Source organism: Urocampus carinirostris, chromosome 6, assembly GCF_059441175.1.
Source record: "Urocampus carinirostris isolate Australia breed hairy pipefish chromosome 6, RoL_Ucar_1.0, whole genome shotgun sequence".
Classification (NCBI taxonomy): domain Eukaryota; kingdom Metazoa; phylum Chordata; class Actinopteri; order Syngnathiformes; family Syngnathidae; genus Urocampus; species Urocampus carinirostris.
Window position 1 is genome coordinate 7,690,944 of NC_142354.1, and position 22,830 is coordinate 7,713,773.

Sequence of the window (22,830 nt, forward strand, 5' to 3'; positions counted from 1 at the left end):
TCCTTCTCCTCTCTCCCACTTTTCTCTCTTTTTCCCCCTCTTTCTTTCTCCCTCTCTCATTTCTCTCTCTGTCTCTTGATATCTCTTTCTTTCTTTTTTTTATCTTTGACTTTCTTTTTCTTTGACATTTTTTTCTTTCTTCATTCTTCCTCTCCTTATTCTTTTTTATTCTCTTTGTTAATTACTCTCCGCTTTGCTCTTTCTGTCTTCAATCTTTCTCTCTTAATTCGCTTTTTTTCGCACACACTTTTTCTCTCCTTCTTTCACATCCCCTTTTTCATCCTTAATTCTCTTTCTCTTTCTTTCTCTTAATTCTCTCTCTTTCTTGTTCTCTCTCTTTCTTAAGTTCTTTTTTGTCCCTCTCGATTTTTTCCCCCTGTCTTTCTTTCACTTTTCTTTTTCTTCATTCTTTCTCTCTGGATGATGTTTTTTTCTTTTAACTCTCTTTTTCTCTTCCTCGTTCTCCCTTTTTTCTTGTTCCCTCTTTATACATCTCTTCTCACTTTCTTTCTCTCTTCTTTTTTTAATTGTATCTGTATTAATTCTCTCTCTCTCTCTCTCTCTCTCGCACCAACTCTCGTGATACTCGTTGAGCCCGCTTACGTCACACGCCCCGCAGCCGCATGCATTCCGATCACCATGACGACATCGCATTCTTCTTTTTTTTAATCGTCCAAAAACAAATCAAACATTTTTCCAAAATAATAGGACTGAAGAAGCCTATCATTACCTACCGTGTTATTATCGGATTCGGATTCCGACAAAACGTAATTAAACATTCTGGATGTTTCCCAGAAAATAAATTTTAAAAAGCTCAATCTTTATAGTTGAATTTTGTTAAAACCACACTGAAAAAAAAGAAAACAAAAAAGCCAGCTAGCGAGCGTTAGCATTAGCATGATCAGAAGAAAAACTGAGATCCTCAAATAAAAAAAATAACTAACACACAACATTAGCATTAGCACTGAAATCTGGCATCAGCATCATTCTGAGCTCCTAAGAAACAATAGCATTAACACTAGCATTAACAGAAACACTGAGCTACTAAACATATTAGCATTGGCATTAAGAGAAACACCGAGCTAAGAAAAAGAAGCTTAACCTTTATCGTTTAAACCATTTATTGAAAAAACCTAGCTTCTTAGCATGATCAGAAACACTAGGATCCTAAAAACAAAATCACAAAATAGCGTTTGTATAGCATTAGTAGAGACAATGAGCTCCTAAAAAATATTAATTTAGAAAACATTGGTGTAAGAACTGAGTGCCTTAAAAAAACAAAGTAAGAAAAAGCATTGGCGTTACGATTAGCATAAAAAGTGATCTCCTAAAAAGAGATTAACATGAACAAAAAAAGTCGAGCTCCTAGAAAAACATTAGCATGAGCATCCAGAGGAGCAGTGGGTTATTAAAAACAGTAGCATTTACAGAACAACTGAGCTTCTAAAAAACATTGGTGTTAGCTGTAACAGAAACACTGATCTCCAAAAGAACAGAAAAAACTCAACCTTTATTCTTCTTGTTTAAGACGATCAAAAAATAGCTGTTAAGAATAAGCATTAACAGAAACACTGAACTCCAAAATAATGAGTATTAACATAACAGAACCGAAAAAAGGGGGGAAAAAGCTCAAACTTTATTCTTCAATTTTTGAAGACAATGATGAAATGAAAATAAGAAACTAACTGCTTAGCATTAGCAGAAACACAGAGCTCCCAATAACACCAAAATATAGCAAACACAGAACTCCTAAAAATAACAACAAAAAACATTGATGAGCATTATTGGCGCTACTTCAAAAACAATAGCATTAGCATTGAAAGAAACGCTAAGCTCCTAAAAAACAAAAAACAAATGAGCATTGGCATTAGTTATAGCAGAAACACTGAGCTCCTAATACAAAACAAAACCACGATAGTAGCATTAGCATAAAAGAAAAACAAAAGTAGCATTAGCATTAGCAGAAACAATGAGCTTTTAAAAAAACAACATTTCCCATGAGCAGTAGCATTAGCAGAAACACAGAGAGCTCTTAAAAAAATGCATTGACATTATTATAAACACGAAGCTCAAGGACAGCCACCATGCTAGCAACTTAGCATTAGCATACGGACACAGACGTTTTTTCCTGCTCAACCAACCGGTCTCGTTATTTGTGAACATCTCCGATACCGTTTCTCTCGATCACTGCAAAATGTCCGCCAGCTTCTCCTGATAAAACTCGTAATTTTCTTTGCAGTCGTCCCACAGGTTGAGACTTTGGTCCTCGTTGTCCACGAAGGTGTCCCAGGTGTAGGTGAAGTCCAGAGGTTTCATCATCCTCAGCTTGCAGCCGGCGACGTGAAGCGCCTTCAAACCCGCTTGTACCTCAACCTCTTCGAAGTCCAAGAGCCGAGCTGCGAAGAGGCTCAGCTTTAGGTTTCGCTTGCTTGTCAAAATGGCTGCTATCTTGGCTGCGCAGGGGGCGCAGGGACTGGAGGACATGTACCTGGACCAAGAGGCAGAACCGCTGTTAGATTGGTCCTCCGATGACAAATAATCAAAGAAACAAGTTAAACAGTTGTTAAAGTGTTTGCTGGAGAGCTGCCTGTTCCAAGCCTGAGTCATCCGAAAGGTACCCAAGGCGTTCCCAGGTGAGCTTCGAGGCCGAATGACTCTACCGGTTGACATATCCCAAACACCTCTTCTGGGAAGAGTCCAGAAGGTGTCCAAACCAGAGGCCCAAGAAACTGTTTTGTGAGCTCCATAACCTCAGCCACATTTTTGGATTATCTGCCAGGATCCCAGGGCGTTCTCAGGCTAGCCTCGAGGCCAGGGTTCGTGCCGGTTAGAAATTTTCCTAACATCTCTTTAAGGAGGTGTCAAGAAGGTACCAGTACCAGATTCCTGTGCCTGCCCTATTAAGAGAAACAGTGGGATTTTGGTCTTTTGTTAACGATCCACAACACATTAGTACAGGGTCCATATGAGGCAGACACTGTAACGATCTAACTTTCGATCTCCTGGTCCATCTATCCCTAAATTGTGAACCGGATGCCAAGATACTTAAACACCTCTAGTGGGTGTAGGGTCTTATTGCTAATTCAAATAAAACATAACAGCAGACCCTGCACCTAGAGATACTTGAACTCCCTCACTTGAGGCAGGATCTCCACCATAACCTGAAGAAGGCACGCAATCCCAAGGCAGCTGAGCAGTCGTGATTGTGACAGGGTGACAGTGTACTTAAGAAACATAAAGGAGAACTTCACCAGGTGACAGTGTATTTCGGGAACAGGGAGAACGACTTCACCAGTTGAAGGACACTGAGAAAAACTTCACAAAGTAATGGGGAACTTATGGAACACAAAGAACAAGTTCAGCAGATGATGCACTTGAGTAACCAGGAAAACGCATCACTGGCTGACAGCCTACCCAAGGAATATCGAAAAGTTCTTTAGTAGGGGACAGCATACTTATGAAACATGGAGAAGAACTTCACTAACTGATGGTATACTTAAAAACACAAAGAACAAGTTAGACCTGATGACAGTGTACTTGAGGAATACAGGAAATAACTTCCCCAGGTTGATGGTGAACTTCAGCAACAGGGAACAAGTTCACCGGGGGATGGTCTATTTAAGGGACATGGAGAGTTACCTCAGGAGGTGATGGTATACTTGAGAAGACAGAGAACAAGTTAGACCGGATAACGGTGTACTTAAGAAATATGGAAAGAACTTCAACAGGTTATGGTGTACTAAAGGAATTCGAAAACAGTTCACGGGGTGACGATGTACTTCATGAACAGAACATCAACAGTGTACTCAAGGTACACGGAGAACAACTTACTAACAGGGACCAATTTCACCACATGACGGTGTACTTGAGGAACACGGAGAAGAACCTTACCAAGTGACGGTGTACTTGAGGGCTGGGTCGTAGTCTTCCAGGCAGCGTGAGAAGAAGTTCTCCTCGGCGTGGAGGCCACTGTGTTCGTCCTCCAAGAAGCCCCTCAGGAGCCCGTCCCCCCCTGCGCCGTCTTTGTCCAGCAGGTAGCACAGGAAGGTCTTGTTGCGACCTGACGAGTACTCCACGTTCTTAAACTGGAACTTGAAGGAGAAGGGATCCATACGGTCCCTGGAAAACGCAGAACCAAGCCTTTATCACGTTTCACAATACCAACAACGCAGAGAGAAAAAAATGACTTTCTTAATTAAGCGAATAGGATTGGTAAAATTATGTACCCTGTCAGAAGAAAACTGGTTGAAGACATTGAAAATTATGTTAGGGTCTTGTCCAAACGATGTCTCTATTTAGTTTGTGTCACGGTTGCCATGGCGCCCAATTTGCCCCGCCTAAGTGGCCCCATTAACAGATTCGCCTTCCGTCTTTTTAAGCTCAGTGCTCTCATTTTTCCTTTGTCAGTCTGTCAACGAACCTCTGCCCCGCAAGACGTGGGTTCTGACTTAGCCCTGTTTCCCGGTTGGTATTTCCTGTCCGGTATTGTTCCCGTTTATTTTGTCCTGTTTAATATCGATTTCCAGTTTCGTTCCCGTCTATTTTTTGTCCTGTTAATTATTCTGTCCAGTTTTTGTTCCCGTCCTGTTTGTTCTGTTTATTTTCGATATCCTGTTTCATTATCAATCCTGTCTGTCTATACGTCCTGTCCGGTATTAACCCCATCTGTCCGATATCTACTAGGGCAATTGGTATCGATCTCGTCGGCCTCTGGCTTCCTATCATTTCACGCCAGACCGCTGCATAACGTATATGACTCCCCATTTTCCGTAAAAAAAAAGGCTTGTGTGAGAACGTCACACTTTTGGGTCCTGGTCCTGTTCTGGTTCTTGACAGTTTGAGAAGCTTTCGGCAAGATTATGATACCTAATCTTGATTTTCTGCTTATTTGTTTTCTGAACAACATGCCTCCAAAAAAACTCCAATATGGCAGGCAATTTTGCAAAATAGAGTGGGACAAAAATTTACCCATTTTTGTGAAGGTCTGATTTCTGTTATCGGCAACAAATGTGGCCCAACTTGCTCTTAGCTTGAGGGGACAAATACTTTCTCACCTAACATTGGTTTGCTGCATCCCTACAGCTTTGGAAATGGTTGATAGAATACAATCAGTTTAAAAAAAAAAAAATATTCTGGAACTTCTTTGGATCGTGGTGTCATGATTACTGATGTGATTCACCTGTGCCCACTCATTTGGCGCCAAGCGCTGCGGGTTCCGATTGGCTCCCTGTCACTATTTGAACCCAGTTCTGTCAGTCCGTCTGCAAACCTCTGTGTAAACTAGGCAAGCCTTTTTTGACCCTGACTCCTGCCTGTCCCGTTTTTGCTTTCGTCTGTCTCCGTTTTGATCCTGACCACGTCTGCTCTCCCGTCCCGGCTTACGACCCGTTTCTGACCCTGACCACGTTTTTGCTCTCCGTACCAGCTGTCGACCTGTTTTTTCGTCATTGACACCGCCATCGCTCGCTACAGAAGATCTACTTGCGTGTTCAGATCACAATCCAAGTATCAGAGCGACTTCCTTCCCACGCCTAGCGAACACCGGTTCATGGGTGCAGCCCTTCCTCTATCCATTAATAAAACTTGTGAGAATTGTAACGCAATTGGGTCCCGTTTCCGTTCTGGTCCTGACATGTGGTTTAACCCTAAGCGGGCAGTTCAAGCTTGAACACTCTCCAATATGACAGATTTTAAACCATTTTGCAAAGAAGAGTGGGCCAAGATTCTTCTGCAGCGTTATCAAAGACACAATACCAGTTATCATAAATGTTTAATTTCTGTTATTGCTGCCGAAGGTGGCCCAACTTGCTATTCGGTTGAGGGGGCAATGACTTTTTCACATAGGGCCAGATACAGTTATATATCTTTTTTGTGCCTTAATTGTCATGATGAAGGATTAGTTTCCTCTGTGCCAGCCTCTGCGGGCTTCCTGATTGGTTCCCTGTCTTACTTAAGGTCAGTCCTTTCACTCGCCTGTTGACAGTCCGTCTTCGAACCTCTTTTTCTACAAGGCAAGCACTTTGACTCTGACTCCCGTTGGTCCTGCTTCTTGCACCCGCTTTCCACCCGTCCGTTCCTGATTTCCCCGTTTGTCTCCAGCTATGACCTGTTTTTTGACCCCGGCCACGTTTTGCTCTCCCGTCCCGGCTTACGACTCATCTTTGATCCCGACCACGTTCTCAACCTGTTTTTTACGTCCTCTACACCACGATCTCCTGCTCCGGAATATCGACTTCTACATTCGAAACATGCCCCGATCTCGTGAGCAACTTCCTTCCCGCGTCCAGCGAGCACCGGATCACTGGCGCTGACTTTCCTCGATATTTCAAAAAACTTGTGAGTAAACGTTACACGATTGGGTCTACCTTCTGTTCTGGACGTGACATTAATAACTGAAATTAACTTTTCAATAAGTGCATTTTGTATTTCTTTGGGTTGCCTCTCTCAGACATTAAGATCAGTTTAATGATCTGAAACCTTTGTGAGTGACAACTAACAAAGACTTTAGGAACGAAGCAACTCCTTTTTCACTGCACTGTAGTCCAGGTTGAATGAATGAAAACTTTATTTAAAAATTAAAATGAAAAACAGAACAAAAACAATAACTCAACCACAAAATAATATGTTCGAAAAGGTGTAGTAAGAAGCAGATGCTTATATTCCCTACCCCTTCATTTTCCCTATTAAACACATCAATGATAATAACAACAATTGTATTAATATTAATAATAACAGTTATGATATACCAATAGCAACAATAACACAAAGTTAACCATAGTTCTAGACGCACTATTCCATATCTCTCGTAGCACTTATACCCCATTTTCTTCATCCCTCTATTCCACCAGGAATGTTTTTTGTATTTAAATTTGAACACGTGAATAGTTAGACATTGTTTGATCTCGTCTTGTAAATTGTTCCAAAGTTTGACTCCGCACACAGGCACACACATACTTTTCCTGGTGGTTCTCACCTTTGGGATTATGGATTTACGACAGCTCTTTAAATTATAATTTCCCTCTTTCCAAATGACTAATTTATGGATGTTTTCTGGCACTATGTTTTTGTTGACCTTAAATAGCAGTTTTGCAGTGAAAAATTTTACTAAATCATCTAATTTTAATCATTTGTACTGCAGGAATAAAATATGAGTATGATCTCGATATCCTACCCTGTGTATGGTTCTTATTGCACGTTTTTGGAGGATAAAAAGAATAAAAAAAGAAACAAATAAAAAATGATGAGTTACCCTGCAATGATCTCAAAGGGTGGAAGCTCCATGGGCTCCGGTTGGATCTCCCCATTTTGCCCATTATGGGGGGCTCCCTTGGCAATTGCCCCCCCTGTCTCAGCGACAATATTTCCTCCACTCTCTACTTTCTTTTCCTCTTGGTTCTTTTGTCCTTCTTCTTTCTCTTGCCAATCCTTCTTCCGAAGGAGACGACTGTGGTCCGCCATGCTTCTTCGATTGTGGGGGCCAAAATGGACGGGGGACACTGAGGGGACAGTGAACTTGAGATGGGGACGAAAAGGGGGGAGGCTGGAAGAAATCTGCAGCTGCGACGCGTCTAAGAAAAGACCTGAAAGCAACCTGTAAGGCGAGAAGACCTCCTTCCCGTTTTGTCAATTTTAGTGGGGCTGTTTTCTATTTTGAAGGAGACAATTTAGACCGAGGTTGAAATCTTATGATCCCGAATAGGAGTTTTACAAAGAAAGACAGACGAAAATAGTTCCCATGGTGTATTTAAAAAAGCAAACCTTCAGGTCTAATTGCATACATTTTAGCTGCACGTTTCACTTTGACCACATGGGAACAGTTAACGATAGATGAACTTGAGAATTGATGACCACAAAAATGATATCTAGCATTTTTGATGAAATGAAAAGCTCATTTTGGGTGTCGTTCAGGGGCGATATTAGGTTCAGAACTTTTGCGCACCCAAACTGTCAGGATGGTTAAAAAAAAAATGTCCCTCTCCATTTCATTCCTGTATCCATCATCTGCACCTTCTGTAGGGTCGTTGGAGCCCCGCCCAGCTGTCTTCGGGCGGTGGGCAGGGGACACAAGGACAGATAACTCACTCGCTCATCGACACATAGGGACAGTTTGGACTTGACATGCATATTTTTGGGAATGTGGGAGGAAACTGGAGTTCCTTGAGGAAAACCCATGCAGGCATGGGGAGAACATCTCATCTCATCTCATTAGCTGCACCGCTCATCCTCAGTAGGGTCGCGGGGGTGCTGGAGCCCATCCCAGCAATCATCGGGCAGTGGGCAGGGGACACCCTGAACTGGTTGCCAGCCAATCGCAGTGCACACAGGGACAGACAACTCGCTCGCTCATTCAAACCTAGGGACAATTTGGACCGGCCAATCCACCTGAAATGCATGTCTTCAGAATGTGGGAGGAAACCGGAGTGCCCGGAGGAAACCCACGCAAGCAAAGGAGAACATACAAACTCCGCACAGTAAGTCCGGTAGCTGGATTTGAACCCACACAGGAGGTTCCCAAGACCTTAGAACTGTGCCGCACACGTGCTAACCACTGTGCCGCCGTGCTGCCTGGGGAGAACATGTGTAACAAAATTGAAATTTCATTGTTTTGAGTTTTTTTGAACTCTCACAAAATCTGTGTTTTGTTGCATTACTGTTAAAACATTCATTTGTTAAGCCATGGGCGTGTGCAAATGTCTTTCTCATTCGGCACTTTATGGGCTTCTGCGCTTGCCGTACTTCAGCTTTATCACCTCGTGCTGAAGATGTATGCAGTCGTGCACAGACGCCCTGACTTTCTTTGTAATGTTTATTGTAATGCAGGCAATAAAGCGATTGACTGTGAACCCTAGTGTCGCGCATGATTGAGGGACGTAACATATGTGTAGGTGTTTCCTAAAGGGGTCATATGGAGGCTCCGAAAGGACCATTGAGTGGTGACATCACGTCCTTTTCAACAGTCTGACGACCCGCCGGCGGGCTGCCGTCCCGTTAAAGACTTCAAGTGATTTCGGATCATTCAACAGTGTTCAGGAGTGTCACTTCCCGTTTGTGGTGAGCAGAGGTGGGTAATAACGGAGTACATTTACTCCCTTCCATTTTTTTGGTTTGAACAAATTTATTGACACTAAAAACAGAAAACAATCATGACAATCTCAACAGCAATTAAGCACATTCACAATATTATATTCCAATATTACGTTTTTAACAGCAAACACAAAGTGAGGTTTGAACAAACCTTCTCGAAAATCAAACATATTCACAATTTCATTATATAACATCTTTGTTAGTGTCAATAGATCCGTCCAGGCCAAAGTCGATTGTCCTCGGTCTGAACAAATCCACTGACACCAACAGCAGCAAAACACAGCCATCAAGCATATTCACATTTTTTTTATATTTGACAATATGACGTGACGATATGACGTTTTAACATTTTTTCCTGACATTTTCAACATCAATTAAACAATTTCAGAGTTATTTTCTTTTGACAGTAGTTAACCAGCGTGTAAAAGGCAATACTATTGTGCAAGGGCATAGCTCTGCCATCCCACCCTCCCAAGCAGCATTCTTCCAGTCCTCTGTGTGGGTCCTTTCCATTCTGCGTGGGTCCTCTCCCTTCTGGGTTCCACAACCCAGGCCGTTGCTGCCGGGACTCCCACAGTGTAGCTCCGGCTCCCCCCTCCGGGTGGGTACAGACGAGTCTTCTTTATGGCTGCGTCCTAGGCCCGCCGCTCGCAGATTGTATGGTATCTGCAGCCATTTGGAGCACAGCCACGGGGGGGATCTGCCTGCACCTCCATACCAGCAGGTTTCTGGAGGTCCAGATGGCGTCCTTGATGGCGGCGAGAGTGAGCCAGTCCCTGGCAAAGTCGTTCCGATGCCTCCTCGACCGACTCACCCCGTAAAGCACGTACTGTGCATCAGGGACCTCTCCTGCTGGCAAGTCCGGGAACTTTCCTAGTTGTTCGGCCATTGTCCACAAGACCTTGGCAGCGCTCCTGGGCGCCACAGCCAGGTCGAGGGCACGTCGAAGTCGCTGACATTCCTCTGTGGTGCATTACAGCTCTGACTGGGAGAACTTCATGAGCCACCATCCATGACAAGTCTCGTAGTCTGTTTGGGAGGGCAGGATGATTGACGTTGCTCCAAACCGTTGTGGATTCGCCAAACGCAAGCCCCCGCACAGGGCTTACTGTAGCTCGCTCTTGCACAATAGCAATAAGGGCCCTGTGGTTTTGTAAAGTGTGACATTCTTGTGTTTCCAAATCAAACTTCTTCAAAAAATCCCGGATAAAGAGATGTGTTGGTGGCAAGTTAAACGAAACTGGAATCAAACGATTGTCTGGTACAAGCTTTAGCTTCCGCAAATATGAGCCCATCCAAAAACGGGTCATTGCTTGACTTTTCGGGTTGTTGGGTGGGCCCACAGCGTTTTGGAAGTGGAGAGAGACATATTTGCTTCCCAGGAAAAGCTGGAGGTCAGGCACTCCTTTCCCCCCTTTTTCCTTTTTCTTTTTCATTGTATCTCTTTTTATCCTTTCCCACTTTGAGCCCCAGACAAAGCGAAAGATGGCTCGGTCCATTTGTAACAGCACGTTTCTTTTAGGCATAAAAATTAAACTGATTGACAAAAGCATTGGGAGGATGATCGCTTTGATGATTAGGACCTTCCCCTCTATTGTCAGTTTTCTTAGTGACCAAAAAACAAGTTTTTGCTTAACTTTCCTTGTCACGTCATCCCAGTTGGTCTCGCCTCCTCCATCCACATTGAATTTTATCCCTAGGATTTTCTGGTCTGTCTTTAACACCGTCAGCGGGAGTCCTGCCTTTTCTGTCTCTTTCCACATTCCATAAAACTTCACTTGTGATTTTTCTCTATTTAGCCTTGACCCAGACGCCCTCCCAAACAGGTCAGTCAAGTCAAGGGCTCTTTCAACAGATGCGCGGTCAGTACACAAAATATTAAAATCATCCATGTACAAAACACACTTGGTAATTTGTCCCCCACTTCCTGGGATATTGATGCCTTCGAGTCAATTACTTTTACATGAGGCAACATCGAAGTCGTGAATTCGTGACGTCATTAATGCCTTCTGCCTTTCTGATGGCGGGGAAACGTTGTTTACGGAAGTCAATTTTAATCTTTTGGCCTTTAATCACGTTAAAAGTCTCAAGGGAGAATTAGATCAAAGACCCAGAAGAGAAGGAGCGCCCCTGGTCTCGCCTCAAAAGCATGTTCCCCTTCATAAGGCTGCCAAACACCAGCTACAATATGCTAAGTCTCCTTTGTTTCCTAAACAAACGGAGATTTCTGTATTCGCATTTGATAAACACGAAGCGGCAAGTTCCCTAAATTATGACTTTGCTTTCTTATCTATGACTTGCTTGTTTAATTGTTGCTTGATATTCTGTGGACAGAGAACTGCATTGATGTCAAATGTGGTATTATTATCCTGAACCAACTAGTTTATTTTTATGTACATTAAATCCCTATTTATTTATAAAGGAAGGCTTTTTTACTGTGATGTATGCGCAGTGCATATAACTTAAACCACACACACATTTCTATGCCACTTTTTGGTGTGACATGTGCTTCATTTATTGATTTGATTTATTCATTCGTTCATTATCTGCACCACTTATCTTCAGTAGGGTGATTAACCTGACATGCATGTTTTTGGAATGTGGGAGGAAACCCACGCAAACACGGGGAGGACATGCAAACTCGCACACACACTGACCACTGCGCCGCTGTGCTGCCCTGATTTATACTATTTTTATTTTATTGTTTCTTAAAGCACTTGAATTTACAATTATTTTAAGCTACTTTTAAATTAAATGTTTTCTTCTTGTTTGTTGTTGAGGGACTTTGATCATTTGATGATCCAATTTGTTGTTTTTAAAAAATCAATAACTACGACGTTGCCACGGTGACTTGAGGAAGTGAGCAGACTCTTCAGCTGTACAATATAAGAAAGATTTCAAACCCCAAAGTGTCGATTTGTAATCCGAAGATGAAGGATCTGCGTCTCTGTGTGTCGTGTCAAAAATCAGGAACTATTTTACCGAATTTCTAAAATGAAACCTCGCCTATTATCAACAATTATCATCATTAAAATAATTAATACCAACCTGTTGGAGAACATTATTTTGGAAAGCCTCACCAGGATCTCACCGGTCACAGAACCTGCCTTTGATAACCGTGACCTCATCCCCCTCTTTAAAAGCAGACATGTTTTGTTGTTTTAAAGGAAAAAATATCATGTCTATCTAGGGTTTTTCGTAATATTTAGGCCTATCCTCCCCTTTATTGAGTTGAAATAAACTTTAGAAAAGGCTACAATTTTGGGGGGCTCTTGGGTTGAATTTGGGGGTGTTTGAGCATGCCCAAAAATGGGCTGGCTGTACGTATGGTCTCATTGGATGAATTACAGCTGCTATGCCCACTTTGTCCACAGGGATGCAGTAGGTCCTACTGAGTAGGACATCCATCCATTACCTGCAACGCTTATCCTCAGTAGGGTCGCGGGGGTGCTGGAGCCCATCCCGTCCGTCTTCAGGCAGAGGGCAGGGGACACAGAAACAGAAGACTCACTTGCTCATTCCCACCTAGGGACAATTGGGACCAGCCAATCAACCTGACATGCATGTTTTTGGAATGTGGAAGGAAACCAGAGTGCCCAGAGGAAACCCACACGGGCACGGAGAGAACATGCAAACTCAACACAGGAAGGTCCGATCTCGTGTCCGCTGTAGAACATACGAAGAAAAAACAGATACACTGCAATAGAAATAAAGTAATGTGTGTTCCAACGGGGGAAAAAATGTAACTTCGGGATTTATTGCACACATTTTGGCTGACATGCCCACTTTATTCCCTAGGGGGCAGTAGAAGACAAAAAAACCGAAAGAAACACGTGATTTAAAGTGGGCTTTGATAAAAATAAAAACGATTATTCGGGAACTCATTGCATGCATTTTAGCTGCTATACCCAGTTTGCACACTTAGGGGCAGCAAAGACGAAAAGAAAAACATGAATAATCATATAAAAAGACTTTATGTGTAATTTACCAAAGTAAAAGCTCATTTCTGGTCTTATTGCATCAGTTTAGCTGCTATGCCAACGTTGACCACTTGAAGGCTGTTGAAGACAAAGAAAACAGAAATGATCAAAACAATGTATAGAACGATGAAATAAGATAAGTTTGGATCTCACGGCATGGATTTAAAGTCCCATGTCCTTGGTGGCCACTTGGGAGCCGTAAAAAAACAAAAATAATCAAAACACATACGATTTAAAGTGTGTTTTAATAAAACAGTCATATTAAAAGCTTATTTTAGGTCTCGTTATATGGATTTTAGCTGCTCTCCCCATTTTGTCCACAATGATGCGGTAGAAGACAGAAATGATCAAAACACAAATGATTTATTATTTATTTAATATAATCGAAAAAAATATGAAAAATCTACTTATGGATCTCTTTGAATGCTTTTTGGCTGCTATGCCTACTTTTCCCACATGGATGCAGTAGAAGACAAAGAAAAAGGAGGAAAATGAAAGAGAAAATAAAGCAAATTTTAGGTCTTTTTGCAGGAATTTTGACTGCTATGCCCACTTGATTCCATGGCAACCAGTAGAAGACTGAAAGGAAAATAGAAAGAATCAAATCCGTCATGTAATGTGTCATTTAACGAGAAAACACTGCAAATGCATGAATTTAAGCTGCTGTGCTCACTTTGGCCACCTGAGGACACTAGAAGACGAGAGGAAAAACTAACAAAATGATGGAGAAAATGAAATCAATTTAAAGCTTATTTTGGGTCTCATTGCATGCCTTTTTAGCTGCTACGCTCACCTTGGTGATTTGGGAGCCACAGAAGACACAAATAATCAAATACAAAATACAACACTTTTTTCATCAATGTCTGTGTATTTTTGTGAAGAATAAGTTGCACTCCGGCTGCCACTGCTCTTGTTGGCCACTTGGGGGCAGTAAAAGACTTATTGAGACATTTGGGATACTCGGGGAAGTAAAAAAAAATACAAATAAATGTTGGAGCACACAATGAGAGATTAAGTAACTTTTTTTCAGTTAACACAATGCAAAATAAATACGGAACATTTGACCTGTTTTCAGAACATGCTTTTCTTATTTGAAGAAACATGATGTTGTTTTTGAGCAATAAATATGTTCTACCAAGATTAGAAAAAAATACAGATATTTAAATGAGAAAAAGCGTTTGTTTGATATGTTTTCTTATTTGAAGCTTTATTATGATACTGGAAAAGAGATACAACTATCTTGAAACTGGAAAAATCATTCATTTTAAATCGATTTAACATTTGATTTGAGTTGCATTTCCTTTTCATTTGAGACCAAGGACCCAAAAAAAACAACATTTAAAGGGGCAGTGTGTCATATTAGTGCCTCCTAGTGGTACAAAAAAAATAATTGAATTGAATACTAGGCAAAAATACATGAACTGTCATAACAATGTTATTTTTATTTCAAAATAATCATAGATCGAGAAATGTGTATTTGTTTTAAAGGGTGAAATCCATAACTGCTTGCTCTGGCACTAGTTTCCGTTCGCATTGAACAACAGTGCCATCTAGTGGTCAAATATTAGCCAATAGAGCTTTAGGTCCAAATTTTTTGCAAATAATCTTGATTCTGTCAATGAAATGCTTTCAATAATCAAGTGATTCCAAATGAATTAAAAGTGAAGGTTTCATTTCACGGTTTCCAAATTTCAAAGAATTAAAAAAGAAATGGTGACCTGCCTTCATTTGATATTTATTCAACATCAATGAATCCAAATTTCCTCCATTGTCAGTCTTTTCCAGTCCCGTCCCAACCTGCCATCAAATAAAGCGCTAAAAGCTGCTGCCTCCAATAGAAATCTTACAACTATTTCTTCTCACTCGTTCCGATTCGATTCCTCAAGACGGAAGCTTCGGCCGCCATCTCCTCCTCCGACCTCCACTTGGAAGGCGAGTCCTCCTCATTTCTGTCGTGTTTTTGGAGCTGCGGCAAAAAAAAAAAACTCCTTTTATTGTTCCTCCCCTGGCCAACAGTGGCTTAAGGAGTCGGACAATTTGGAATTCCTCCCATTTCTCTCGGAAATCACTATCATCATGACATCAAATCACAAGGAAAAAAACAACAATGACAGAGGGTTCTGTTACTTATTCCTCCCTCCTTCGAAATCACACAGATTATAAAACAGTGTCTGCTTCTGCGAGTACCCCTCAAGCAGTTATAGGTTTCTATATTGTGATCGGGATAGCATGCAAAACAATGACATAGGGTCCCGTTGCTTTTTCCTCCCCATAAAATGCCCATCAAATGTGATTCTATTTTTGTCAACATCACACAGACGAAACAAAAGGTTCCAGCTTAAACTGAAAGCACCCTAACGTGTATAGTCACCATATTTTAATGAGCGTAACATAAAAACAATGACAAGAGAAGGGAGGAATAAATTAATGAAGCCCCCTGTCAAAAACACACAAAGGAAAAAAAACTGTCTGCTTTGACTAAAACCAGACAAACATTTCAAGGTTCCTGTATTTTAATGAGAATAACTGGCAAACAATGACGGCAAAGGGGAGGAATAAGTGACTAGATAAGTCACTCAAAATAATGTGATATTTGTCAAAATCACACAGAGGAGAAAAACAATGTCTGCTTGAACTAAAAGCACCCAAACTATTGTAGTTAACCAGGAAACAACAAGCAAGCAATGGCAGAATGTGGAGGAATAAGTAAGTAAGTAAGATTCAGATACTTTTTCCTACTGCTGTAATTTCGTCAGTGGCAAAATGATTGGTAAAACGATTTGCAACCTTCCAAAATCCTTCTCAATCTCATTGGATTGGAACTATGAACTTCCCTGTCGAGCATTTAATAGTCACATTGCAAATCTGAATTTGACGTCCATAACGACACTTTTTGCAGTCTAAAACAGTTTTCGTTTACAGCAATATGAAGAGCCAGCGAGCAAGGCATCGCAATCGATTCATTTTCTCCTGCTTGACGTCGCAAGTGTGGCAAAAATTAATCAAATAAAACTTCACTTGCTTTGTCATGTATTTTATTCTAAAGAGAAGCTTGGCGCCCACCCCACCCCCACCACAAAAACAATAAAAGTACAGATTTTGATTTGACTCTAGTGCAAATAAAATACAATAAAACAGTTTACTAAAGTTGCCTTTGTCACGTGTTTTATTTAAGTAGGATTCACAAATACTCGTTTTATTTTTAAGAAATATGACCTCTTAGTTCCTCATTTCAAAAGTTGCAAAATTAGAGATTATAGATTGCAAAAAAAAAAACATATATTATAACCCAAAACATTATTTGTTCATGGTCGCAATGAAAATATAGAGAACCAGAGAGCAAGGAATCGCAGTTCATAAACCTCTGGCCGCACCGTTTTCTCCTATGTCGACTGCAGCCGTAATAAAATATTTGACAAATACTAAAAAATAAATAAATAAAAACAAGTCAATTTTAAGTTACCTTTGTCATGTGTTCTATTTGAATAGAATACACAAATCCTGGAATTATCCATTTCTCTTCCCCGCTTTAAAAAAAAAAGGATAATTACAGATGGCACGCTCAACCCTAACACAAAAAATCCACGGATTATAATCTGAAAGAGCTATCTTTCACAGATGCAAAAACAAAAGAGACAGCCAGAGAGCAAGGAATCACAGTTCATAAACCTCCGGCCACCCCATTTTCTCCTTTGCCGGCTGCCGGACGTAGCGCTAGCTACTTTGATGAAGCGCTAATCCGTGGGCAAAATTTACCTCTGGAACCTGAACGGATAAAAACTCTTCACAGATGCTCAAAATCCATGAAACTGTGACAATCTGGAAGAAAACGGTACCTGCCTGTACTTAACCTTGCACAATTCATTTCCCGTGTCTGTTCTGAAGAGATATTCCAAAGCGCGACCTGTTATGCCAGGGGTAATAAAACTACAGCTTGCGGATCATCATTTTTTACAGTTTTGTGCAATAGTATATCTATTTTTTGTCATGATTACTGATGCGGGGCACCTGAGTCTGCTCTGTTGGCACCAACAGCCACGGACCCTGATTGGCTGTCATGCTCTTTTTAAACCCCTGCCTTCCTGACATCACTCGTCGGATCGTCTGTGAACCTACGCTACACCCTAGGGAAACTTTTGTGACTCCTGACTCTATCCTGCCCTGTTGTTCTGTCTGATTCTCGTTGCCGACCTTTTTTCTGGACCCGTTCATGTTTTTGCTCCTCCATCCTGGCCATCGACCTGTTTTTCCTCGCTCTGGACATTGCCTGCGCTCGACACGGAAGTGCTACTTCCGCGTTCCCAGTGATCTGCTACCCGTGACCGATGATCCCCGGATCGTGGGTGCAAGTCCTTTCCTCCTTCTAAATAAAAATGAGTAAAAAGAAAGCAATTGGGTCCTGTCTCCGTACCTGGCTCGTGACATTTTTTAACAGTTTAACTTGTCAACAATAAAAAATAAATAAACCCCAAACCGTCACCAGTGATGTGTTGGCAGTTTTGTGTGTTTGTCTAAGGTTGTGATGGCCCTGCCTGGGAAGAAGTTGTCTCAGAGCCTCTTTGTCTTAGTAGCGCCTACCAGAGTGTGCAATAGCGCGCAGCTTAGAGGGACCGTTGCCACGTAACACAAATAATATCCACCCCAGAAATAGTTTTTTAACCCCGTCTGAATTTTCCTTTACAATCGAATGCCTGCAGATGATTGTCGCATGAGCACCTTAGGGCCCGGTCGCACAGCCGTTTGCGTCTGTATCGCGGCTGAATCACGACCAGAAATTTCTGCCCGTGAAGCAGACGCTGTTGGACGCTTTGAGATCGCGATACAGACAAGATACAGCCGTGCTTTACACGCGGCAAGAAATTCACACCCGGTTGGCCGCGCGAAAAAGCTTTGCGCTGCTCAAAACTTTAGACCACGGGTAACCGCGGGCGGCACACGTGGTACACACGCGGAAATGACGCGGTACAGACGCGGAACGACGTGCTACGGCCGCGGCCAGGGCGCGGTTACACGCGGGTAGGACGCGAAATTTTAGCGGGTAATCGTGGGTGGAGCACGGTCATAGCACGTTTGTTTTGTGCCTGTATCGCGGTGTCATCACGTGAATTAGCGTGTGTAACGCGTGTGACGGTCAAACGCCTTTCTCCGCGTATATACAGCGCAATTTGCCGAGCGCACCTCAGTTGTGCTCGAGACGTCAAGGGGTGAACATGGATCCCTGTCACCGTAGTGACCTCGTCTTAATCCATTTTTATTTCTTGACATTTCTTTTCATTTCATAACAAGATAATAAAATAAAAATGAAAAATTTTTACAATAATAACATATTGGCTTCTTCGGTGTCATAGCTTGAAATCTTGATCTTCACGGGACTGTGTCTTGAGCGGTTATGATTTCTACAGCCCGGCTTGGCAGCTTTTATACCCTTGGTCCACACGTGGAAAGGACGTGGAACTGACGCGATGAGGAAGCGGAACAGTCGCCAGCGTCTGTTTTGCGGGCATACCACGGATGAACAGCTGGTTGGCCAATTTTGCGCATTTTCTACCGCGGGCAACCACGGGCAAAAAAAAAAAATCGCAAAATTTTACCCGCGATACAGACGCAAAAGGCTGTGTGACCGGGCCCTTAGCCAGAAAACAGCTGGGACATTTGGAGACAAGCAGTTGACAACTATCAAACCTCTGCAACCATGATTTTACTTTGTCCAATTCTTGGACAATGTGAAAGAGTTGTAAATGTTTGACTTCTCTTTCCAGAAGTCAATCACCGATTTTGCACGCTTCCGCGTGGTAATCGCTTCTTTTTTTATTAGAATATTCATAACAAACCCGCAAAGCATTGACGTTTAGGAGAAGTCATTTGGAAAGTAAATCATACTTGCTTTCACATAAGACATCATACTCTCACACACGCACAACTATACTCTCAGGCAGACACAGTCAAAAAACACTACTATACTCTCATATACACACACACACACTACTATACTCTTTCACACATACTACTACCCTCTCATTCACACCCTACTATGTTGTCACACACATACAGTACTATACTCTCACAAATAGTAATATAAACTCAAACTATTATAGTCTCTTACACTCGACTATATTCTCACAAACACCACTATACTCTCAGACTAACACGACGATACTCTCATGCACACAACACTAATACTTTCACAAACAGACTATATTTCTATACACACACTATACACGCAAACAGTTATACTCTCTCAAAAAGACTACTATTCTTTTTTACACAGCAATAAAATTACAATACAAATATATTTTTTAGCATGATAGAGTATTGTAATATATGTGAGGGAGTATGGCTGAATGTGTGTGGCAGCATAGTAGTTTGTGTATGCGAGTATAGTAGTATGTGCGTGACAGCATAGTAGTTAGTGTATAAAAGTATGATAATGTGTGTAAGAAAGAGTATAGTAATATGTGTGAGACTGTATAGTGTGTTAATGAGAGTATAGTATAATGTGTGAAACAGGTTAGTAGCGTGTGTATGACAGTATAGTGTTATGTGTGAGAGAGCCTAGTTTGTCAGGACCAGAACGGAAACGGGACCCACTTGCGTGACATTTAACACAAGTTTTATTGAAAGAAAGAGGAAGGGCTGCGCCCATGATCCGGTGTTCGCTGGGCGCAGGAAGCATGACGCTCTCGCACTTGGATTGTATTGGCGGTGTCAGGGGCGAAAAACTGGTCGGTAGCCGGGACTGGGAAAGCAAAACGTGGTCAGAAACGAGTCGTAAGCCAGAATGGGAGAGTAGACGTAGTCGGGAACAAAAAGGGGTCATAAGCCGGGACGGGAGAGCAGACGTGGTCAGGATCCAAACAGGTCGTAGCCGGAGACAAACAGGAGCAAAAACGGGACAGGTGGGTAGTTGTGTGTATGAAAGTATAATAGTATGTGTGAACGATTATAGTCGTATATGTAAAAGAGTATAATTGTATGTGCCTGACAAGATAGTCGTGTGTGAACAAGAGTGTAGTAGTACGTGTGAGAGAGTATAGTAGTGTTTGTGCATGGGTCTCTGTCTGAGAGTATCGTACACGTGCGAGAGTATGATGTTCTATTTGAAGGCAAGTAAGTTTGACTTCTCTGACGACCTCTCGTATGTATTGTTTGTAACAAATTCCAACTGTCAGGCTGAAATTTCAAACACCCGAGAGGAAAAAATTCCGTATTCGCCAAAATCATTCCGTCACCTGGTTATAGACGTCATCGTTGCGTTGGAAGTCGCCGGCTTTCCTCGGAAGAACGTGGACGTGCACGTGCTGAACACATGAAAGGATTTAAGGTTCAGGGGCAGGTGCTTTAGCACCACCTGCGGACATTTCCAAGTGCTAAAGTCCAGTCTTGAGACTGAAAATACCATATTTCCCGGGATTTCCGTTACAGTCGAATGAAAAAGACCACCGAAATAAACGAGCAATTCGATGATAAATAAAGAATATTAAACACACCTATTTGCGTATTAGCGTCGGTCGTTCCTTTGTTATTCTTAAAGAGGACTGGGCCGCTATTTGGAGTCTGGGGGCCGTAAAGGTTCAAAAACTTGGCCGAGGGGCCCGACACAGAGACAAAACTCACTCTTGAAATTTCGCAATAAATATAGGTGCCGACATTTGTTTTGAAACAGATGAGTCTCATCAAATTACAAGTACAATTCAAGACAAATAATATATTGGATCCTGATTTTAAGCATTTCAGTTTTACAGTATTACTGTAGTTGTATTTTTTTCAGTATTTCTGCAGTCAGATTTTAGTAGTTGTATGTAGTACTATTGTTGTTTTATTTCTGAAGTAGTATTTTTGTAGTATTTACATTGTAGTATTTTCTTCACATTTATGTCGTATTTTTACAGTACAATTTCTGTTGTATATCTGTATTTAGTATCTAGTATTTTTTTTATTTTTGTAGAACTTTTGTCGTATTTATGTTGTTATATTTTGTAGTATTTCCATAGTACATTTTGGCTGTATATCCTCAGTATTTCTGTAGTATTATTTGTAGGATTACTGCAGTTTTATTTTTGTAGCATTTCAAAAGTAACCTTCTGTTGTATTTTTGCAGTATTTCTCTTGTAATATTTCTGGAGTAGTATTTTTTTGTGGTATTTTTCTGTTGTAATATCTGTCTATTAGTGTTTTTGTATGATAGTAATACTGTAGTGGTATTTTTGTAGCATTACTGTAGTTGTATTTTTCTGTACTTAAAAGTAACCTTCTGTTGTATTTCTGCAGTATTTCTCTTGCAATACTTCTGTAGTAGTATTTTTGTGGTATTTTTCCGTTGGAATATCATTCTATTAGTATTTTTGTATGATAGTAATATTGTAGTGGTATTTTTGTAGTATTTCTTTAGAAGTTTTTTTGAAGTATTTCCAGACTAGTACTTAGGTAGTATTACTGTAAAATGTATTTAACATTTCTGTTGTTTTCCAGAGCTTTTGTCTTATTTCTTGAGTATTTTTATAATATTTATGAGTAGTATTTTTGTATCGTAGTCGCTTATCTGCAAGTTATCTGGCTACCTTTTTAGCTTTGTTGCTGGCTGTTTTCCTAACTTTTTAGCTAACTTACAAGCTATCTAGCTAGCCTTTCACATCTTTTGCATGCTACCGAGTTAACATTTGACTTTTTGCTATATTTTGGGCGCTAGCTATCTCGTTCTGTTTTTAGCTTATTATTTGGCCATTCAGATAGCTTTTTACTCTTTGAGCTAGCGATCTGTCTTCCTCTTAGTTTTTTTTCCCTGTTTACTTTTCGAGCTAACTATCAAGCTCCCTTTTTTTCCTATTTAGCAAGCCGTCTCGCTAAGTTGCTATTTCAGTAATCCATCTCAAAGTGGGTGCCCTTTGCGCTAATTTCAAAAAGTAGCACTCCGCTTGAAAAAGGTCGGACAGGCCTATCCTAGAACCTTTTTTTCCGTAGGCCCGAAAAAGGGGAGAATGGCTGTGGAAGGAACGACGGGGCTCTCACCTTCACCGTTTGTCCGGCTTCCGGACCGTCCTGCGAGGAAGCGCGATATTCGGTTAGCGAGACAATTTGAAATGCATTTGTCATCGTTTTCAGAGTTGTTCAGAACGCGGACGGGAACTATTTGGCCGGGTTTCACGCCTTGAATCAGGGGTCGGGAACCTACGGCTTGTGAGCCATTCGCAGCTCTTTTCACGAGTACGCATGGCTCAGACTTACATACATCGGACCTCTAAGGATATTTCGTTATCACTTTATGGTGTAAAATACAATGTTTTTTGGTCCCTTTTTACAGCATTTGGCACCCCGAGACGACATCAACAACAAATTAATTGATGTGCCAAAACGTAAACCCCAAAACATTTGTTATAATATAATGAAGAAAAAATTGCATCGTCTTTTTCTTATTTTATTAAGAAAAATTGTTAAAATATAGCATATTTATGATAGTATTTCACAAGTTAAAATATAGTAAACCAATACTAAAAACCATTATTGCTTGGTTTTTGTTTCAAATATAGTGAATTGGGAATAAAGTGCTTTATTTAAGTATTATTTTTTATTTGACTAAACATGATTTCAAAATAAAAGCATATAGACTTGCAACACAGGTAAAAAATACTTAGGTTGTTCTCCCCGTGCTTGCGTGGGTTTCCTCCGGGCACTCCGGTTTCCTCCCACGTTCCAAAAACATGCATTTCAGGTGAATTGGCTGGTCCTAATTGTCCCTAGGTGTGAATGAGCGAATGAGTTGTCTGTCCCT

At 41.3% G+C, this 22,830-nt stretch overlaps 2 protein-coding genes across 14 annotated transcripts in view; both read right to left on the minus strand.

Annotated features, from left to right (window-relative positions):
* Window positions 1-1,952: 1,952 nt before the first annotated feature.
* On the minus strand, window positions 1,953-7,458 carry apobec2a (apolipoprotein B mRNA editing enzyme catalytic subunit 2a). Its single transcript, XM_088337691.1, has 3 exons — window positions 7,250-7,458; window positions 3,892-4,119; window positions 1,953-2,488 (listed from the first exon to the last, which is right to left on the minus strand). The coding sequence occupies exons 1-3, from the start codon at window positions 7,456-7,458 to the stop codon at window positions 2,185-2,187; spliced, it is 741 nt and encodes a 246-aa protein (XP_088193817.1). The 3' UTR covers window positions 1,953-2,184.
* Window positions 7,459-12,733: 5,275 nt separating this feature from the next.
* fhit (fragile histidine triad diadenosine triphosphatase) overlaps window positions 12,734-22,830 on the minus strand; it is a 60,981-nt gene continuing 50,884 nt past the window's right edge. For 3 of the 13 annotated variants that reach the window (XM_088337692.1, XM_088337693.1, XM_088337695.1), the window contains exons 4-7: window positions 22,071-22,100; window positions 20,294-20,362; window positions 14,928-15,030; window positions 13,243-13,643 (exon numbers count right to left, since the gene is read on the minus strand). In XM_088337692.1, the coding sequence (XP_088193818.1) occupies window positions 13,468-13,643; window positions 14,928-15,030; window positions 20,294-20,362; window positions 22,071-22,100 (378 nt within the window). In that variant the 3' untranslated portion in view covers window positions 13,243-13,467. Of the gene's footprint in view, window positions 12,751-12,851; window positions 13,143-13,239; window positions 13,644-14,783; window positions 14,862-14,911; window positions 15,031-20,293; window positions 20,363-22,070; window positions 22,101-22,830 lie in introns of those variants that run through there. The other 10 variants (XM_088337701.1, XM_088337700.1, XM_088337702.1 and 7 more) reach the window with 10 other exon arrangements.

Bases quoted from the DNA above. Each gene is read 5' to 3' on its own strand.
- apobec2a (XM_088337691.1), bottom strand. From the start codon at position 7,458: ATGGCGGACCACAGTCGTCTCCTTCGGAAGAAGGATTGGCAAGAGAAA. The intron at 4,120-7,249 runs GTAACTCATCAT...TGCGTTTTCCAG, and splicing joins CCCTTTGAGATCATTGCAGG to GGACCGTATGGATCCCTTCT. The intron at 2,489-3,891 runs GTAAGGTTCTTC...CTCTTGGTCCAG, and splicing joins CTCAAGTACACCGTCACTTG to GTACATGTCCTCCAGTCCCT.